The following is a 17,504-nucleotide window of genomic DNA, read 5'->3' as shown; positions in this document are numbered from 1 at the left end:
AGAAAAAAATAAAAACATACTACTGTATGAGACATGCTGGAAATCAAACCAATAGCATACCCTGAGAGCACAGCTCTTCTTTTTACACTATTACCATCCGACAATAAAATAATACAAATAGGTAAACTAATATGAAAAATTACCTTTCAGTAGAATCCTGACAAAAGATTCAGGACTAGGAGGTAGTGGTCAGAAAAACTTACATAATGTGTGGGGTGAGCAAGATTCCTAATTCTTGCTTTCATCTTTGAGGATGCCTTTAGACCTCACCCTTTTCTTTTTGAGGGTCTGCTTTAAGTTTTGCTGGCAGTTCTCTTGTTCCCAGCCTGTTCCAGAACACCAATATCACATGCACATAAGAGGTATCCTCGTAGGTAGATATGAATTTCTTCCACACTTCTGAACCATGTTAAGAGAAGTTAGAGCCAAATTCATGGCCTCAATCAATTCTTTGAACAGGAAAGAATAAGGACACAGGAAGCCTAGTCTTCTAAAATGAATTAGCTTAGTTACCTTTCACATACTAAAAATATGTATCTAAAAATTGATAAATTATATGTATATATGCATTTTAACATAAATGTATAAAATAGCTGAATATAAATTAGAATCAAGTCAGAACTGAAAATTTCTTATGTTAGCTGACAACTGTCATCTACTCTCCCCAGTAACGAATAAAACTTTCTTCACACAAAAAAACACAATAATGTGTTTGTCTGTTTTCTTAATCTTATCAGTACCACACACTACACAAACAATTTTTAAAATGCTTTTGATTAAAATAAAAGAACAACGCTGTATTTGCATAAGAGTCTTTAAAAGAGAAATCCATTTCTAACCAAACCTGCCCTGAAAATTAACGCAGAATCAAAATCTGATTGTTTGTATTTGTTTGTAAATCTAAGTAAATGAGATACAGAGTAGGCAAAAGGAAAAACTGGTCTTTTCTAATACATCTCATTCTCTTTCCATAGCATTAAGTTGGGGTAGCATATGAAGTTTGTACGTATCCACTATGGGATTAGACAGATTGTGTATGGAGAAGACCACGTTGAAAGCCACAGCTCTTGAAATGAGCCCTGCTCAGGTAGTTGAAATGGCTTGGTCAGGGCCTCAGACCTGCGTACCATCAGCTTTCAGGAATGCCAACAAAAGACAGCTTTCACACAATGACTCTAAATTGCCATACACTATTCTTAAATTGCTGTAAAACTGAGTGCATTTAAATTAAAAGACCGGCAGCTATACCCACATTCAGAAAGAGAGAGTACAACAGCCATTAATTCTTGGCTAATTCTTGTCATTTATTAATTAATCACTTCTGTAATTCTTACTTTTTCATGGTGGGATGCAAGCAAGCTGTAAGTGAGGGCAGGAATGCTGAGCAGGTACAGCCAGCATGCCACACGAGCAGGTGCTTCTGCATTCAGCTGACACATCAAGAATCGAGACTTTTCTAAAGGTGCTCTGGATTCTTTCTTAGGACAAGAGAACTTGCAATTAGAAACTACTGAAATCTCTATAAGCACAGTGGTGAAACACACGCTCCCCGTTTGTCTTAGACTGCAATTTTGCAACTGCCTGCTGTGAGAGGAGACATTTGCCTCACAGTCCATCTTTCTGTGGTCTAATGTCTGAAATATTTATGGTTAATAATCTTCTTCCTTTAAACATCTTCCTTGTGTCATGAAGACACTACTAACTTAAGAAAGCAATTCAATGAAGATAAAGGCTTTTTGGCTACACCGTGTGCTGACAAGGAGAAGGAATACGTACTCTGGAAGTGTCAGGGAGACTAATTCCCAGCTTTCTGTAAAGACAGATGAAACAGGCAGCCAAGGAATTGATCTTCTGAAGGACTCAGGAAATGCTAGAATTTGTATGCAGAAACTGTAGTTCTTTAAGGAATTAGGCTGGTGACCTAATTACTTGTATGGACAATAACAGAAACAGTGGAACAATTCAGGAACCATTTTTCAAAAACCACACCATCAACACTGAACGCCAGTAAAGCGGTAGGAGAAGGCCAGCGTGCTGGGGGACATCTGCTTCTTGCTGGTGTGTGGCAATGCATTCGCTCCTTAGAGACAAGGCTTCCTATCTGGCTGCTGAACTGGGAAGTTAAAGAACCAAGCTTATCCATCCAGATCCTGCTAGAGAAAATGCAAGGTAATGGGAATCTTCAAACAATTATTAATGTTTGAGGAGAATCACCTTTAAAGACAGTCTATTATTTTAGATAAGATTTTTTTTCCCGAGAATAACATGCATTAGAGACTAGAAACAAGTCAAAAAATATTTATTTAGACTCTTATTTAGCAGAGAGTTGCTCTTTGAAGAGATTTCTGACAGGAGCTAAGGAACCTACATCTTTAAACTGAAATACCACAAACTGTAAAACCTGTCAAAGAGTGAGTGACAACTCCCTGCTTTTGGCAGCACTACTCCCTCCAGCGTCTCCCCCCCACCCCCCTTTCCACATACAGACTTGGTGTATCTTACCAGGTGTGTGCTTCCAGCTCAATCTTTTTTGAAAGTTTCAACAGAAATAGCTCAAGTACTTTGTGGGAAAAATACAATGCTTTGAATAAACATTTTTCAGGGCCTCCAAAGACTAAGAAGAATCTTTCCAGAAATTCATACCACAGTTGAAAGAGGTTTCTGATGATTTGCATCAGAGCCATAGAAGGACAAGGAGAAATCCCTGGCTTGCTGTAAAAAGACTAAGGACACAAAGGGAAGGGGCAGACACTGCCAGAGGAAAACTGTGTCACAGCAGCAAGAATTAACCCAGGAACACAGCAGCAGCAGCCTGTGCTTCCACAGTTCAGGCTTTATTATGGGGTTCCTGAACATCTTTTCTCTTGTGTAAATAACTCGGAAAACATGTATTAGTCTTTCTTTTTTTCTTTTTTTTTTCCCTCTGCCATTCATAAAAGGTATCCCTCAATTTCTCATATTGTAGTTTGGATGATTTTGGCTATGATCTGGAAAACGTGCACTGTACAGACTACAGAATAACTGAAGGTAAAGGAGGAGCACTTCTAAGTTCTCCACAAAGGACCAGAGGAAAACCTGAGGAGCTTTGTGTGCCTGCACTAACTATAAAAAAGGGCACATAAGAGGCCTGTTAAAAAAATCTTGCCTTTTTTTTTTTTTAAGAAAAAAAAAATCAAAACATAACCAATCCAGACCAAACCAAGCATCCAGCTACTCCACAAAGCACTGCTTTTAAATTATTTACTTCAATTTCTTTCCTGTGTTGTTAGGTAATGAGATCAAGGTATTGCTCTTATGAAACGTCACCTGTTCTCAGGAGCAGAATATTTCTGAGGGAGATGAACAGAGCAGGTTCCGTTCCCTTGGCACTGCACAGAAGGGAGAAGGGGAAATGAGAGCACAAGGACAGGCTGCATGGGACAGGGGACAGTAGGTAATGGCCTGGCACCATCCGGTTGGCTGCATCTGGAATCCGCTCCTCCTGTATACAAGCCTGAGCTCCAGTGTGTACTTTGGCATGGCAGCAGAGCGCTAAGTGGCTGAAATTCAGATCCTGCGAAGGAAACAGAAAGCTCCTGCACTGCAGTGCAGTGCCAAAAGCAGGAGAGGCTCTTGGCACGCAGGATGAGTAGCGGGCGATATAAGGCACAGCGCTCTGATCTGCTTGATTAGGGGGCCCTTCAAATTTGAGGGAGAGCAAACGAGAACTAGAGAGGTAGCAACTAAAAATGAGGGACATAATTGAAAATGCAGAAGAGGAAAGAGCAAATTAGTCCCTGCCGGTAGTCTTCTTGGGTACAGGCCAGAGATACTTAGTCCAGGCAAGGCTAATGATGGAGAAAAGACAGAGATATCTGACTACGTTACCAGTCAGCTCCTCTTTCCCTTCCTGTAGCCTATTCCAGCTGGCTCACCTTCCCTGGCAAATGTAAAATACTTCTGGTCTGCTTTGCAAGGGGAGATCTGAACTCTAATGCAAAGACTCAGCATAACCTACTGGAAGAGAAATAGACTCTGAGGCAGCAACCAGGCCACATTAACCCATGAGTCCTCTAAACTATGAAGGCACAAACCAGCATTTAGAAACCAATTGTGGTCTAGTTAGATGGAAAATATCTCACTAATGTGAATGCTACAAGAGATACTATAATCTTTGATTACCCCTGAGGCCATAACAAACTTGGAAGGAAGCATATGAATTGCTGATTATTTTCTATGATGATAGAATCTCAGAAATTGCTGATACTGCTTTTGTGCAGACCGACGGGTCCCTGGCCGCACCACTTCAACTAAATTTGAATGAAGCAGTGCTGCTCTCATTTCAGGACAAGGTAGAATGTGCCGGAGTTTTCAGGGCTATTTTTTTTTTCCTAGGGACTATACATCTCTTATAGGGAGATACAGGCAGTGATCATTCAGTTTGCTTTGTAAAATAAAACTTTGCTTTCATCCATTTTAGCTCATGCATAGATATAAGCTTCTGTGATGTGACCACAAAGCATATTTTCCTCATACAGTCCACAGAACGGATGACATAATAAAATGCATCAAGAATGTGCAGAGAAAGACTGGAACAGAAGATGAAGCTCTGTGGTGAAAGTCAGTAGTGTAAAATACAAGATTGCATTATAATAGATGCACAATGGGGACCTAATTAAAACTGTGTGGTAATCTTACCTTTGATTTTCACTAACGTTATATACTTGACTTTGAAGTCTCACAGATCTTAACATGTAATCAACGTGCAAGATGTTACATGTTAAGGAATCATTAGTCTTTTTTGCATGTTAAAGACCATCTGTATTTAAACAATACCTTTTTGCACAGCTTCCGTTCCAAATTAGAGGTACCAATTTGGGAACCTCCTGGATCCCACTCTGCTATAAATAAAAAATATTCTAAGTCATACTAGCCAAAAATTTGATTCAAGCTATGCATTTCATGCAGAGGGGTACAAGTAACTGAGTAAGAGTTTACAGAACTTGATGCCAGGACTAACATGCTGTCCCCATTGGATCTGTTGCTGCAGCACTTCTGAGAGCGCTCCTGTCCTTCCATGCACCAGCCCACGTTCAGGCTGTGACAGCCTGATCACACTTGTCCTAATCTGACAAAACTATTTGCCGGTGCTCCAAAAAGCCCAGGAAAGAACAGAGTACCTGTTCTGCAACACTTTGCTGCTTGGAGTCCTTTATTCTGCACTCAGAAGATCCCTTTCTGGCTGATGCATTGAAATAAAAAAAAGCTCCCTAGCTGAAGAATAAAGGCATGTATCCAAAAGAGTCAGTACCAGCATCCCCAACTAATTTGGCCTACATAATAAGCAAGTCCTAAGGAACAAAGAAAAATTCATTTGGAGCATGAATTGCTAAGTGTTATACACACATCCGCATTATTTTTAGAACTACTGCTGATTTATGAGAAACAGAAGGGAGGCATCTTAAACTAAATCACAGAATTCTGTCAAGAAAATAAGATATACATAGGGTATTCTTTCCTTTTAAAAAATCCGGGTCTGCTCAGCATTTTATCTGAAAGTACCCCATGTGGAGAGGAGCATGTGTTCAGAAAATGTTCACAAAGAAAATGGGAACACTGATGTTTCATCCATAGCACCACAGATGTTTTCAGAATTGAAAACTGTTAAAGTTAACTATATAAAAGGAGGATTTACCCCAGATTTTAAATATATTTCCATAAATAAAGGAAGTTATTTTGGAAACACGGTAGGGGGTGTTCCTTTAAACATGTTTCTATTTAATATAATTTACCTTATTCTTCATGACCTGGTAGTTGCAGTATCAAGCTCTTCAGCAGAAACTTTTCTTTTTCAGGCCATTGAAATTAAGTTAGAAATCACCTCCTGACAGGGTTTAGAAAAAACACCTCTGTATCTGGCTGCAACTGAAAAATAAACAGGTTGATGCAGAGAAGTTTTCTCTCGAGACCACATTTCTTTATTCCACCTTCAGTGAACAGTGGCCCTGGCATGTGCTGGCGGTCCTCTCAGTCCTACCAAAGGCAAAGAGATTCAGAGTTGCATGCCAGAGGTGTCACTGTCCACAGCCCTTGACAAGTCCTCTTGTGAGTGATTAATTTGTAAGGCAATTTGTAAGGTGTGTATGTGCATGTGTGTGGCAAAAGCTCTTCCAATACTCTGGTACTGCACAAGAAGAAAAATTAAGGAACTTTTGAAGACGCATACATCATGGGTGAACTGATTTTTGGTTGTGATTACTCAAATTTGATCTTCTGGAAAAGGATTTTGACTTTATTATATTTATTTATTTACACATCTCCCCTCCCTCCCCCCATTTGTATTTACTTGGATAAAAAGGAAAAAAAATAAAAGCATAGAAATCTACATTTACAAAGGTTGTGCTAAGTTAAAAAGAAGGGAAATGTATGACAACTGGCGTTCACTGTGCCTGTCAGAAGATAACCATGAATGATTTAGTTTTCCAATGAGTTATAAAGTCCATTATAAAAGGCTATTAAGGAAAATCAATATGTACAAGATAAATGGTAAAGCCTGTGAATTAGAAATAGTGTAGTGCTGAAATACTGTTCCTCCAAAAGGAGAGTTTAAGAATGTGGTGTCTGTGGTGCATGACAGTGTGATTTTGGATAATTATCAAGAATTCCAAGGGAGGAATAGAAGATATATGCCAATGACCCCAGGCTTCTCTTTTAATAAAACTCATAGAAGTTTGGAGAGAAGTGGCAGGTGTGAAGGATAAACACTCTGGCAATTAGGCAAATAGAATGTAACCTAGATAAATGTAAGCTAGTGTACATAGGCAAAAACAGTCTAAATATCCAAATTAATCTGCCTCTAGAGGCTACAGAAGCTCAGAAATTCAATAAAAACACCAGCAAGCAAATAATGGTTGACTACAACCAGAGCATCCCTAAAGAAAAGGTTCTCCAAGACTTTATGTACACTTCTGTGAAAAAGCTCAGCTATAATACCAGTGCAATTGGAAAACAGACAAATCAGTAACAAAATTTTCAAATGCATTAGACAAAGGAAAATGAATATGAATTGCATCATGCCCAGGAGATGAGAATGACATACTGCTGTCTTAAACTGTATTAAGTTTTGACTCCTGCACTTCAAAAATACCTGGATTTTTATCTTTTCTCTCTTTGTACACAAGTATGTTTATGTACCTCCCAGATCTGTACACATGAATAACCTCACATCTCCCACAAACAGACAATTTTTACATGCCTGTTTTGTAATGAATTAGTAATATTTGCTATAGTTTATAAAATAAGTTGGGCTGCTGACATTTGAAAGAAGCTGGCTGATATGTTACCTCATAACCATCCCACAGCACCACGTGCTCAAACCACAAGGCCTGTCAGCAAGATTTATTTGCAAGTCAGGAAGAAGAATAAATCCTCTTGCTGTATTAACTTCAGGCAGAAGGCAAATTTGCAAAGGAAATGTTTGGTGGTGGCTCAGCTGATCGCTGCCCGCTGGCGGTGACAGTGCTCCCCTTCCCATCCCTCCACAACAACAGTGACTACCATGATGCTCTATAGTTCAGGCAATGGTCATGGATGAGCAAAGCATATTTACTGACTCAGCAGAAATGAACCGGGGCAGTTTTCTTCCTGTTGCTATTAACTTACTGTTTGTCGACTTGTTCTATGCTGAATTAACTCCACAATCGAAACTGAGTGGCAGCATGTAAAATACTAGTTTCAGTGCACTCAACATGTTTAAGTCAGTGGAGGATCTAGGCCTTACCTGCCAGTCCAGTTTTTCCATTAGCTTTTTTTTTTTTTTTTTTTTTTTTTTACTGCTCATGGAAATGTATACGCCCAGGTAAACACCCAAAACTATTCCATTGCTCATTAAAGCTCTACCATGGGGCTTTTTCTGTGTGCAAACAACACCCCCACAGACCAAGTTAAAAAAAAAAAAAAAAAAAAGATGGGGCCCATTTGCAGCAAGAAGGTTGGGTAACAGCCTGAGACTTTCACACGAGGGAACAGTAACCATCACAGCACAGACAAACAGGGTTCTACTAAAACTAGGTTTGTTTCAATACTGGATGTTAGAACTGGCTTGGAAAGCATTACAGTGAAACTAAATGCAGAAGCACCTTTACTTACTGTGTTAAAATTTGGGAAGAATCCAACAGCAGAGCTGCTGTCCACGGGGAAGGGCATAAAGGGTTTGATATCCAGGGAGGGCTGCATCATCAAGGCAGGTGTGCGCACAAGGGTGGGAAGCGTAGTAGTGCCTGCCAAGAGCAAACAAAACCAGGAATTCATAGTATTCTCCTTTTCACGTTACACACAGCATAGCTATCTGTTGCTGACACAACCGCCAAGAACAAATAATGCACAGAGGTAATAAAGTGGCTCTGCAGGAGTTAATATCATTAAAAGAAACCTATTTCCACACACTAGAGATGAGGCAGAGCACTTCCCTATGGCCATGCATACTCGGAAGCTGAAGAGGAGACATATGGTATATAAATCACCCTGGCAGGTAGAATAAATCCTCCTAAAGCTGAAGAATTCTTCTGTGCCAAAAAGGCCAGGATGGGCGCCCATGGAAGTCAGATGCTTTTGCAATTCATGGTTGCCTATTAGATCAGCTAGCGCAGGCAGTACATGCAAGCTGAAATCCAGAGGTCTGTTTCCAAATAGTGAGCTGCGTGTTTGTTTCTTCTTCTTCTGGTGGCTTCTGTAACTATTAGGTGCTGCACAAACATCATTTCATATAATATATATATATATTTAATTCCTTCTGTTTTACAGTGCAACACAAATATTAGAAAACGGACAACAGATAATCAGCTGGCACACACACGAACTCTCTACATGCAATGCAAATCAACATTTTCTTAATTGGAGCACAGATCTTTCTCCCAAAAAGTGGGCTTTCCAGAAATGCACGTACTGGAATTGTTGCTGTATACACTTGAGAATCACTCCCCAACAAGATCCCAAAGGAATGTGAAGGCACAGATGTCCAAACATTCATTTATAACTAGCTGTTTGCCCTATCCACACGATAGCATGCCTAGCACACTGCTCCCAGCTATGCCTGTGGGAGTATTTTTTTCCCCCTGAAATCATAAAAAAAAAGATTTCAAACAATATTTCCCTGCACTGAAATCAAAAATTAACTAAAAAACAAACAACAACAAAACTCAGATGCTCCTTCCTGGGTTGAATAAATAATTCAACACAGACTTGAGCAGGCACTGGAACACAAGTGTCCCATGTCTTTACAGGAGGGTGAGTCATTCTCTGCCTCTCCTCTAGGTCCCTTCTGCCAGAATTTCTCCATCATTACTTCCCTCTCCTGCTCACCAGTGGCCAGCACATCAGCCAGGAGTGTAACAGTTCTCTTGGGAGCTTCTTTGGTCTCAAGCAGAGCTGACACAGTAACTAAGCTTTTTTCTCATAGAAGTTGTCTGAGCTTTTTAAACTCAGTCAGGAGGGGAAAAAAGGAGCAAAGTAAACCAAGCAGTTTTCCCTCTCTTCTCCCACAAAATCAAATAATTTGCATCTGCTTGCAAGATGCCAGACAATCCACATGGGCTGCTTAAGTACCAGTCTTCCATTAAATATCTCCCTTTCTTGCTGTTAAGGACATGCAAAATTCCAGGCAGAGAAATTTTCCTCCTTTTTCATCTCATTGCCTCCACAGACATGACTTCAAACCTGTAGTTTCTTCTTTCTATAGTATCTGAGAGGAAAGCAGAGTTCAGAAGCCAGATGGGGCTGCATGAATTTATTGGATAGCCAAACACTTACAACTAGCCCTGAGCTCAAATTTTGTAGACATTGGAGACACAGTCAATTTGATCACAGCTGCAGCATAGTAAACATTGTATTATGGCCTAGCAGATGAGTAACAGGCTATAATCTATTCTCTGTTTCTTCTACAGGCAAAGGGTGAGGATAGCGGAAAGATGGGTCATTGACAACTATGGAGAGAAAACTGTTGGACACCATCCCAACTGAGCTGCACAACTTGAACGGAAAAATATGCTTGAGATACACTATTCCAGAATATTTTCTCTCTTCTCCTACCCTGATACTTTCATAAATGCAAGTTTTTTTCAAATCTTTAAGTCAGTTAAACCCTGCATTCTGCATGAGCCTGTGTAACTCACTGACACTTGTACTTAATTAAGTCAAAGCTTATTCAAATGGAGTCACAAATGTCAAAAAGCTAAAGGCTGTCTAACATGCCCATAGTTTCGACTCCATATCCATAATGAAAAAAAAAAAAAAAGCATCAACAGGAAAGCAGCATCTCAGAGGATTTACCCAAAGAAAATCTTTGACTGCAAAAATGATGATTATTTCTACTCACTGATTCTGAAACAGTACCTTTACATAATTTAGATTTCAGAATTGTACTCCAACAGCAGCTACACTGTATTCAATTACCTAAACTCTATAAAATGCCATCATCATCAAACTTCTACAAGTTTCTCTTTGAAGTTCAGAAGCAATTAAAGATGCATGGAGTTAAAAAAAGACCTGTCCTCTCTTTGCATATACACACTTCAATTAAGCTATGAAGCTAAACATGAAGCAATGAAGCTAAATATGGTTACATCTTTTAACTAAATTTTACAGAAAAAAAAGAGAACAGAATAGAGTTAAATTGTGACTGGCATTTAAAATCAGAACTAAGCGAGGTTTCTGATGCTATATATAACTGAGGTATAGAAAACATTTGGCATAAAAATTTTAAAAATTAAAAAACTATTAGCATCCTCTGCTAAACAATGCAATCTTCATTGTACGCCTCAACTGAGTACAGATCATTTAAAATACATCTGAAATCTGCCCACAGTTTAGCAGCCCATGGTGTTTCTGCTGCCAGCATAATACATGACCACTAGATTAGGATACGTTCAGAGCCCCTGTGGAACAGAAAACATACACACCTACCAGATTAATTAGTGTAAGCATTAATAATAAATTTGTTCGCTTCTGTTTTGCTGTTTACTACTCCTACTATTGCCAACCATATACCAGTAGTCCTGTTTGACTGAAGTTCGATTTTCAGACCCGCATCTGAAAGCCTCTGGAAGAGTGATCAGGTAAGGATGACCCGAACTACAGGAGGAAGCACTTCAGGACAATGATCTGATCCAACAGAACAGGGCATACTTTTCCAATGGCATTTCTTCCAAAGGTCAAATAGATTTTTGCCATCACTACACCAGGTCTGTATGCAGACCTGAGCTAAGCAAGAATACTGGCATAAGAAAGATGTAGCTGACAAGCTTCATTATCATCATAAATTTAACAGATGTTTACCATTTCATTAGCATTTTAATGATAAAGACAATTTGCCATGTCAAACACAGTTTGTTTTAAACTACTTGTGAGTCTTTGGCATAAATATAACTGATCTTTCTTGTAAATTCATTTGCTGATTTCAAATTTGTAATTTCTAACCTTTTTCTGTGGGAGCTACCTAAGCACAGGGGATGAAAGCAACAGACTGCCAAAATGATGCACCAAACCTCAACTGATCTGCTTTATTGTTGTCTAAGAGAGGGAAAGCAAACTCATCTGATCCAAAATGTCTCATTTTATAAAAAAAAAATTTCTTCCTCCTACACGTCTCAAAAGCAAGTCCCTGTGTAACATGTTCTGTTTCTCTTTACCACATACACATGGCTTCACGCACTCTGAAACTCACTGGGACACTGAAGGTTTTACAAAGGTTAGGCTTTGTCATCTTTATCCAAACTTGATCCGTGTCTAACAAAAAAGGCACATAATTAAGCAATGAAATCAATATTTTGGAGGAGGCATTTGGAAAGTTTTGTGCCGGTCTCTCCCATGGCAGCACCAGCGAAAGATGAGTTACAGCCAGCCTGGCAGGTGGCAAAGGGGGTCCACGAGTCTCCAGCAACTCCCCTGCTCTTCTTTTCCTGCTCCACAGAAAAGCTGCAGAAGGCACAACTGGCAAGATCACAGTTGAGGCAGAGGCAAACACAGCTAGCTTCTGCCACCAGTCATCCCTCTCAAGAGAGGTGTCAAGTCCAGTGAAATCCAAGCACACAACTGCTCCCTTTGCACCCCCCGAAAACTACTTGTGAAAATATTACCTCTGATTTTCTCTTGAAGACCATTTTCTATCACATACAAACACACAAAAACATGTAATGCCTGCACATTAATTCCTCTGATTTGTGTCAGTATTAGACTATTACACATATGCACACATACAAAATCATAAATCACTCATCTAAGACATTTTGTGAACAATTTCAGCATATTTAAATAAACAAATTACACTTTTCAAACTTGAAAGCATGGTCTTGGAAAGCTTTCACTAAAGGTCACTGTAGAGAAATCTAGGGCCATATTCAATTCCTTCCCATTTTTAATTACTTAAAGATGTTAATACAACACTATGGTCCTCAGATCCAAGGAAGAAGTCCACAGTCAACACAGGAGCAAGTGGAAGAGTAACCGAAGTGCTATCAGGACTGAATTAAAGTATCCTGTCAAAAAATTTCTGTGGACTGGACAATCTGCATCCACTTCACATTGCATGTGGTCATCTTTGTTTAACTTGTGCCCAACACAGTATTGGGTAAAACATCAAAGGCGCCTCATCTGAGTTATTAACACCCACCACCACTTACACCAGTTACACCGAAGAAGTTTCAGTTTAGGGACAGGACATGCTGGCTTTCTCATCCTGGAATTGTCTGACCATTTTTGGCTATAAGGAGCCATCACCCTCTAGAGCAACGTTTAGTTGTCCCACCCAGTCAGGGAACCGTAGCAACATGTGAACAACTGATGGGATGGGTGAGTTCTGGGGTTTCTCCTCCCTTGACCTTTTTAGCGAAGCATTTTTCAGACACTGCTTGAGCCAAAAGTATCCCTTCTGGGGGTGGGGGTGACAACTTGTCCCTTTTGTTTTGCACGTTGGCTGAATTCATTATGGATTGCAACCACAGTATGCACAGTCACCCTGCCTTTATACTTCACACTGTCATCTCAATTTACAGCTTTTTCCTTCAAAGTTCCAGAAGCCTTAAGGCCGAGCAGGACATGTTTGAAATGTTTCATGGAACAATTCTGAGAGAATTCTGCATGCATTCACCCATAACCTTTATCTGGGTCTCTACAGCTTTCAGTTCAATTTATTAATTTTGTCAGTGGAAGCTTTGAACGTTGTCAGAAATATTTATTTCAGCATGTGCCTCAAAAACCATTTTATAAACAGGTTAGAGACAAAAGTAGTACCTAGGCTTTCATAACAAATAAAACTCTCTTCAGCTCTATTGCCTGTGCCGTTAAAAAAAAAAAAAAAAAAAAAAAGCCAAGCCTACACTTGCTTTTATGCACCTTTATGGGAAAATTGGTATAATTACATAATATTTCAAAAAAGAAAGTAACACCTAACTACAGGAAAGCACCCCATTAAAAAAAAAAAAATCAATAGGTATCTTGCCAAGGATCCAATGCCTCCATTTCATCATGCCCCAGACCTAGCTACATTCAATACCATTATTTTTTTTCACCATAAATGAGAGGCAAAATCAGTCACTTGAATGTTACTGTATTTTTTAGTTTTGGTATTCATATGACATCTGTCACCACAGCACCTACCATATCTCTCTATATTGAACAATAAAATACTAGTCTTTTTTCCTTCTCAAAGTTTACATGATTTAGGAATCTTCTAATATTGCTTGTTGTATATTGCTATACATGGGCATTACAGAATGTCATGTGCTCCTCTTCACGCATAAGATAATCTGCTAAAAAAAAAGTGGATTCCAAGTAAAATACTTCTGAGTTTCTGAAAAGCAGGTGCTAATATCAAAATGCTTAAGGTAAAAGCTATTCTAGGATGCCATTAATATTCATGAAGTTTACGACATTCTCACCTCTTAAATACAAAACAATGTGAAAAAATATTGCATTTCAATCATTTTTTAGAGAATTCAATCAGCAAAACATTGATTCCTTATAATATAAAATTATGATAAATTAGATTTATGATATCCATAGAGATTCCATTGGGTTGAAAGTAAAGTAGTAAAGAAGAGAGAAGGCCACTCCTTCAGCAGCTTCCCTAACAGCAAAGTAACATGATCCTAAAATATGTTCTCTATCCAGACAATGTAACTTGTTTTTAAAAATACCTTGAAACAAAACCCCAGTATGTATGAGATATGACACAACCCCCAGTTGACAATAGGAAAAATGCTAAAAACTTCTATGTCCCCAGGGCACCATGCAAACTAATTCATTAATGAATGAGGATGCAGGCCCTTTGAGGGTTGATATGGTTATCACCAGAGCTAGTTACTTACACATCTTTTAAAACTTGGAATGCACTGAATTCATACCTCAAATGTTATTCAGAAACCAAAGAACCAATCAGACCTTCCACTGACATATTAACTGATTTAAACAGAACAAATGATACACCCCCATCCAAGTCTGACAACTAAAAATGGGTACAATCCTCAAAGATGTGTGGTTTTTTTTGTTGTTTGTTTGTTTTTTTCAGAAGCCACAAGGAGAGACAGCAAGAACTGGTATAGAGCTTACAGCTATTCAACAGCATTAAGCAAGAAGCACTCTGCATAAGCATCTTAACACAAGTTATCAGAAAGGATTAGCCCAGGCCTGTGTTGCAAAGCAACATATGCATACAAAATGACACGTCAAATATTTTCACTCCAGTCTGCGTTTATTTTTTCAGTGGTTGCTTCAAAAAAGCCAGAGGCATTTGACGCAACTTCACTGCAATGTACAAATAACCTATATAATGCACAGTTTAAGATCTTTGTGCTCAAGTATGACCTATCTAAGAAACATGTCAGATGATGAAAATAATTCTGTCCCTACAAATTAAAATGTGATTTACAGTATGCTTTAAGTTACTATTTCCATTATCATCTAGAAATAAATGTATTATTAAGACAAGCTAACAGAATTCCATATTCTCCTTTTGTATAAAATCAGATACCGTGAAATGAAGTATTTCTGCTTTTCAAATACATGTAGGATTCCACTGACTAGGTCAATACCAAAAATTAATTGAAACTTGATGCTGCTGAAATGAATGGAATTTCTGCCATTTCATCAATCCAAAAAGTCAACCATTACTTACTTACCTAGCGTTGATGATTATATATAGCTTATTTACAATCAGAAAGAAAAGAAGTATAGCTATATATTGCATGTATTTCTTAAAAGGATTCTAAAATAAAAACATAAATCTGACTGACTTGGAATCACTAATTTCTGTGATTTGTTAATATTCCTTCTCCAATGTTTTATGCAGACTAAATATTGTAAATACTATACATAAGCTTGATATGAAGGCAATCATAGAAAAGCTGGTATTTAAAATCTCTACTGTAATAATAATAATAATAATAATAATAATAATAAATAGAAATACATTAATATTTATTCTCCTAATCTCAACATCTAGTACACCAAAATCATGGAGAACAAATAGCGATGTTTATCAATAGTAGGGGGTGGGAGCATAGAGGGATAACTATAGAAAACTGTAATTTCATTATTCTAGAGACATGTAGATCAAAACATTGATCAAGAAATTCTTACTCTCCTTGCAGTTGTACTGCATTTCTAGTAGTTTGAAATAACTAGAATCCCTGTAGGTTTTATATATAAGATAGCACAAAGATGGAATATGCAGAGTAGTCCAATAATTAGAAATTGAACAGACTACCTTACATTTTCCTTAAATAACTTACAATTACCTGCTCCTAACTTTTGGGAGAGCTCCATCCCTCCCCAGGTTTACAGAATGTGACCCACACTAGCGTTCTTTCTCCTTTTGCCTCCAGTCTTCCCTGTATTCTTGCAGCTGAGAAAGGAAACACTAGTGCAATACCCAGCTTAAATTTTACAGCACTTGTGTTACATTGCTCCACACACTTTTTGCAATATTTATATTCCCAAGTCAAATGAACTCTAGAAGTATTATATTAGTAATGTCTGTTCGGACTGGCCCCTTCTCCAGCTTAAGCAATTAGGTAAAATAAGGACCATTCTTCACTGATATTCAGAAGAAACATTCTAGCTGCAGCAGAACCACAATTTGTTATTATGTATAGGCAGTATGGAAATATTTGTCATTAGTAACTTAAAAGAGCTAATTTTCTTTTTATAATTTTCTAAACCAAACAAGATGATTTGTTTGACTGAAAAGTGGAGTGGCTTGTTACATCTTAACACTATCTAGTTCAGTAAGTTGGATTTTACTCTAAGCAAACGATGACAACTATTAATAAATGCAATACTCCTGTCTGCATTAAAGTCAGCTAGAGTTTTGCAGTCCACTCCAGCTTGTTTTTCTTGGAAACTCCTGGCTTGTTCAGACCTCTCCCTCTGGTACCCACGGCCTGAGCAACTCTGCCCTCTCCTCTGTTCCTACCTGGTTCTGGGAAATGCTGCTTTGGAGTGGTTTTCTATTTTGAAGTTGTCCAAGTATGACAGAAAAAATAATAATAATAATAAAAAAAAAGCTGTTTCTTTTTCAGCTCTCTTGCCATTTATACAAACAGAGATCTTTCTGAAATCCTAAGGATCTCTTTTGTTGTTTTACTCAAATCATTTGCCCCCCTTGCATTTTCCACTCTCCCAACACAAAGGTGCAGTAAGAGAGCACTATTTGCTTTTATGCTGTCATCCCTAATGAAAAGAAAAAATATCACCACCAGCCTACTGAAGCCACAATCTTGTCCAGAGCATGGGACAACTTACATCCCATGTTTGTTTTTATTGTTGTTTACTTTGTTTTGTCTTAAATGCGTGTTCTTGGGTGCTGGGCATTGAATTGGTTAGTGTCCCAGGATGAAGCACAGTAACTATCTCAGGATCTCAACACAGTAACTAACCTGTGCCAACAGTTTATTACCATGCCAGTACAAGCACAAGTGCTTTTTCCCCTTTAGGGAACTGCTGTATAATGATGAGCAACCTCTTAAAATAAGTATCTTTATCTAGAAAATGGAAAAATTATTAGGGGAGAGTATAAAAGTATCCTTTGATTTAACACAATATTTCCTTACAAACTGAAGTGTCCCTCCTAAGGAACAGCTGTAAAAAAAGACTCAATTTACACTACCTTAAAAGTTCCATAATACTGGGGATAGAACCTGGTTGCAGTTTGCTTTCTAGAGAGTGAATTTCCCCTACACTTCTCATATGATACGATGTTTCTCAATACCTAGCCCTTTTATCCCAAATTCTGACACCACTGAGCTCATCATCTAATTCTTAGTGAGGCTCAACACAGCCTTTCCTTCAGGACGTCCTGAGTTGCTATCCACTAACAAGTGTATCAAAGGGAATGCTGATGGGTGACCATTTTGCTAATGCTCACATAAAGCCATCACACCTTATCTTGTACATTTGGAGCATTTATGTCTGCAGTTGGCTTCTTTCTCCTTATTCCACTTCAATACCCCAACGCAGCAGCTTGGCAACAGTGT

At 38.5% G+C, this 17,504-nt stretch overlaps 1 protein-coding gene across 8 annotated transcripts in view; it reads right to left on the bottom strand.

Moving 5' to 3' along the window:
- ZNF385B (zinc finger protein 385B) overlaps positions 1-17,504 on the bottom strand; it is a 170,493-nt gene that overhangs the window by 49,909 nt on the left and 103,080 nt on the right. For 6 of the 8 annotated variants that reach the window (XM_067000076.1, XM_048061394.2, XM_067000077.1 and 3 more), the window contains one exon: positions 8,128-8,258. The exons of the other annotated variants lie outside the window; for them this stretch is intronic. In XM_067000076.1, the coding sequence (XP_066856177.1) occupies positions 8,128-8,258 (131 nt within the window). The remainder of the gene's footprint in view (positions 1-8,127; positions 8,259-17,504) is intronic. 8 annotated transcript variants of the gene reach the window in all.

This window comes from Anser cygnoides, chromosome 6 (assembly GCF_040182565.1).
Source record: "Anser cygnoides isolate HZ-2024a breed goose chromosome 6, Taihu_goose_T2T_genome, whole genome shotgun sequence".
Lineage (NCBI taxonomy): Eukaryota > Metazoa > Chordata > Aves > Anseriformes > Anatidae > Anser > Anser cygnoides.
This window is presented reverse-complemented; position numbering and strand designations above follow the sequence as displayed.